We start from the raw sequence: 4,633 nt of genomic DNA, 5'->3' as shown, positions 1-4,633 counted from the left end.
AAGATTTCTTTAATACCTGAGAATAAACATGCTTTAAAGTGTCAACTAAAAGGTTGGTGAGTTCATTAGTTTATCATAATCAATCATTTCTGTAATAGTAATAGACCACAAGATTTCATACACATAAACGTTTTAATAAAAATATTCTAAGTGGTTGAGCACTTGGTAACCATACTTAACATTTAATCAACGTCGCATATTCCCTTTATTATGAAATCTCACTACACTGTACCAAGTGTAGTCACTGAAACGAAGTACTGTGCAACCGTTGAATACTGGTCGTCCAATTCGGTTGGGGTTGTCAGGCCCGATAGATCTATCAACAGGATTCGCGTTTACAATACCGCATGTAAATGGTAGTTACCAAGCTATTAGGGAAAAATATGCAAAGTGGTACAACTCAACGTAGAATATGTTTTTAGTACTTATGTCCATTTCGTAAAACAGTTATAAAACAGTGCATGTATTCTCAGCACAAAAATATATATATAAAGGGAGTAATGAAACTCACAATACTGTATTTCGTAGCAATTAGGTATATGACGGCAATGAACAAGCGTAGGGTTTGTCTCGGATTCACGAACCTATATTAAGTATATATATTTATATGTTGGTCAATATATGTCTAACAATTTAGGTCAAGTCGTAGTGTATCACAATCCAAATGCTCGAGACCGACATGCAAAAGTCAACAAAAGTCAACTTAACCCAAAATGACTTCTAAAATCTATACATGTTTATTATATAACTTATATATAGTCGTTTTATATATTTAAATATATTTATCAGATCTTATTATACTAAATAATACAAGTCATTTATTAATAAATAAAAATTTATATTTAAATTCATATATGATAAAAATATACTTTTATATATATCTCAAGTAATAAAATTTATAAAATTCACTTAATATCATAAAAATATAGTGGTATGTATTATTAATGTAATTATATTACGTGTGGTAAAAATATCTTTGTACGCATATTTATTTGATAAAATAATATTGATAATAATAATAATGATAAAAATAATAAAATGATAGTTTCAATAAAAATATTAGTTTTTAGTAATAAAGATAATTTTAGTAATAACATCAATTGATAACAATTATAATAATCATTTTAATAATAATATTAAAATTAATAATAATTCAGTTGACCATATCTTTTAATCCGTTCATCGAACCCACACGATTTCTAAATGAAAAGTTATTAATTTTTCTTTAGCTTTTCAACGACATGCACATCATATACCTTATCTCAGTAGCATATGTATCAAATTCGTGATTTATCATAAACTATTTAACGACGAAACTAAGCATACAAACATGCATAATCAAATATACTCGAGCACTAGTCAGGGATACACTATTAATATATAAAAGATAAGATATGAATGCTCACGTATCAATATTGTGATTCAATATTGCAGGAAAGTACGTAGACGCAACGAAAATGATAAACGTTAGGTTGACCTCACGAGCAATACCCTCGAACAATACCCATAACCTTCATAGCTATAACCCATAATTTCCTTAGCTCTATCCCGTTTGAAAACTTATTTTGAAATCGTCTGAATATAACTCCGTCATAGTATTTTATGTATACTAATAATATCTTGAAATAATACTAAGTAAATATATGTATGTAAATCGATTGAGAGAGTTTAGAGAAATATATTTTTAAATTTCTATGAAATAATGAAACCTATTGAATTCTATTTATAATAGATTTTTAAATTATTAAAGTGAATTATTAAAGTATGAATTATTAAAATGAATTATTAAAATATGAATTATTAAAGTGAATTATTAAAATATGAATTATTAAAGTGAATTATTAAAGTATGAATTATTAAAGTGAATTATTAAAGTATGAATTATTAAAGTGAATTATTAAAGTGAAAGTAAAGTAAAAGTACAGTAAAAGTAAAGTAAAGGTAAAGTTAAAGTTAAAGTATAGTAAAAGTATAAAACTATATACGTATAATACGCGTATAAATATATTTAATATTAATTTAAATCGTTATATCATAAAACATTTTAGAAAAGTAGATTTATGTATATTCATAATAGGTTTCAAGTTTTTAAATTACAGTCTGTTGGTGAAGCATGGGATAAAGTCCAAAGGTTTAATAAATGTATGAAATCATCTTAATGAAAAATGTCGAGTTACTTAACTTGTCGATATCCAACATCTAAGTTATTTACACTCCACGTTCTTACTTATAGATCAGTTTACCATTTTCCGAATATTGTCAAAAAGAATAGATTTCTTAAATCACAGTGGACCTCATAATATTGGCCCGTAATCATATCATAATGTATCTGATAATTCAATCAATGGATATTATCTCTTAATTCTGTCGATAAATATATCGAAACAAATACGTTCATGTAAAGTATCATATATCTAATAATTTGTTAATGTTTTCAGTTAATATTATATATTATATATACATATCTATATACACATAATTGTTCGTGAATCGTCGAACACGGTCAAAGGGTAATTGATTACATGAATGTAGTTCCAAACTTTTTGAGATTCAACATTACAAATTCTGCTTATCGTGTCGGAAACATATAAAGGTTAGGTTTAAATTTGGTCGAAAATTTCCGGGTCGTCACAGTATCTCACTACTGACCAACGGTGGAATGGTATAAAAGAGACCTTGGATGCGCGTTTAAATCGCATTTCTCTATATTTGATTTACGAAGATGAGGAGAGCGTTGCTTGGCGTTATGTCGATGAAAATGTGGAACTCGAAAATGATGAACCGTCTGGGCCTATTTACGATACTGATGGACGTTATTTTGGAGATTCCGATTATTAAGTTGTTGGTGTTTTCACTATCATATTGTGTTTTAGGTTATTTATCTTTAAGTTAAAAAAAATTTGTAACCGTATCTGTGTTTTTAATAAAAGTGATGTTTGAAAAAAATATTATATTAGACTTGTTATAATAATAATAATAATATGAAAGAAAACGAATGTTAATAATAATAATAATAATAATAATAATAATAATAATAATAATAATAATAATAATAATAATAATAATAATAATAATAATAATAATAATAATAATAATAATAATAATAAGAACATAAACTTAAAAATAAAAAACTATTACATTACAACGCATTGAACGTAAGCTTACATTATTACAAAATATAAGGGTTACAAATACAACCCTAACCACACCGAAAATTCCATTCAAACCCAAAAAACGATAAAATTACTAAATAGAACAATACTACCAAAGTCGTCCACAATCAATCAAAGATTTCTTCTTATTTAGCCCGAGATGATCCACTATCTTTGTAGAACACCTGTAGAATAAATAATTAAATCTTAAGATGAGTAACCACACTAGTAAGATATTGTTAAGATTATGATTATAGGTGAACTTTAAATACCTTTACCAAATTCTTCTTAGTTATGTTAAGTGAAGGACTTGAGTGTGGAGGTTGAAAAACAGAAACTTTATGGAGTACTAAAACGGATCCTACGCATAAACCCTTGACATCTGGAAGGAGTTTGTGATGAATGTTACCAGAACATGTACCTGTTCTATCCTAAGGATGAAATGAAAAAACAAATAAGTAACCAAATATTAACAATACATGCTAATATGAACATCATAGCAAATTGATAAACTTACTTTCAACACTACTTTCAGTTCACCTAGGTCAGTTGGAACACAAGATATTATAACACCAACAACCTAATTAAGATTAACAACCACAAATTGAGTTGATAAAGTTTAAAAAATATCAAAACAACCAATCAATGTGATAAAAATACAAGTAATATCGTTTCGAGTTTTCCATTTTTTTATGAGCCTTTATATTTCCCAGGATTGACTGACCACCAAGGGGATACGCAAACTCCATTGCTGAAAGCCACAGACGGTGTTTAAAGTGATCATCCTGTTCAGGATTTTCAGCCACTACCCTTATATAATCTTGTGTATCCCTTTGATGTTCCACCTCTTTACCACGTAGTTTAGCAAGCCTACTAGCTTGGATTATACCGGCAGGACCTGGAATGTTATGTAATGGAGGTGAGGTTTGGGTTTCACATTGCAATTGAGACAAATTGCAACGGGGTTGAAAAAGATCAGAGTCATCAATGTCTAGGCTTAATTCCCATGAAGATGGATCGTTTTGATGTTCAACCGCTTTATCACGTATGTTATCAACCCTACTGGCTTGGAGTAAACCGGTAGCACCTGGAATGTTATGTAATGAAGGTGAGGTTTGGGTTTCACATTGCAATTGAGACAAATTGCAACGGGGTGGAAAAAGATCGGAGTCGTCAATGTCAAGGCTGAATTCCCATGAAGAAGGATCCATTTTGAAAGCTTTAGAGAAGACTTATTTGAATGAGTTCCCATGAACATCGGAGTCGTTATTTATAGTTTTCAAGTAAAGTAACATAGAACTGAAAATTACAATTGAATAGACAACTAATTTATTTTCGAGATAGTTTGGTACAATTGAATAGACAACTCATAATTTTTCGAGAAAGTTTGGTACAATTGAATAGACAACTCATAATTTTTCAAGAAAGTTTGGTACAATTGCGTAGACAACTCATTGATTTTCGAGATAATTGGTACAACT

The 4,633-nt window shown here is 28.6% G+C and overlaps 1 protein-coding gene across 1 annotated transcript; it reads right to left on the bottom strand.

Annotated features, from left to right (window-relative positions):
- Positions 1-3,298: 3,298 nt before the first annotated feature.
- LOC139871469 (uncharacterized) lies at positions 3,299-4,363 on the bottom strand. The gene is made up of 4 exons (XM_071859179.1): positions 3,851-4,363; positions 3,670-3,732; positions 3,425-3,583; positions 3,299-3,337 (listed from the first exon to the last, which is right to left on the bottom strand). The coding sequence occupies exons 1-4, from the start codon at positions 4,361-4,363 to the stop codon at positions 3,299-3,301; spliced, it is 774 nt and encodes a 257-aa protein (XP_071715280.1).
- Positions 4,364-4,633: the final 270 nt, after the last annotated feature.

Source organism: Rutidosis leptorrhynchoides, chromosome 10 (assembly GCF_046630445.1).
Source record: "Rutidosis leptorrhynchoides isolate AG116_Rl617_1_P2 chromosome 10, CSIRO_AGI_Rlap_v1, whole genome shotgun sequence".
NCBI lineage: Eukaryota > Viridiplantae > Streptophyta > Magnoliopsida > Asterales > Asteraceae > Rutidosis > Rutidosis leptorrhynchoides.
This window is presented reverse-complemented; position numbering and strand designations above follow the sequence as displayed.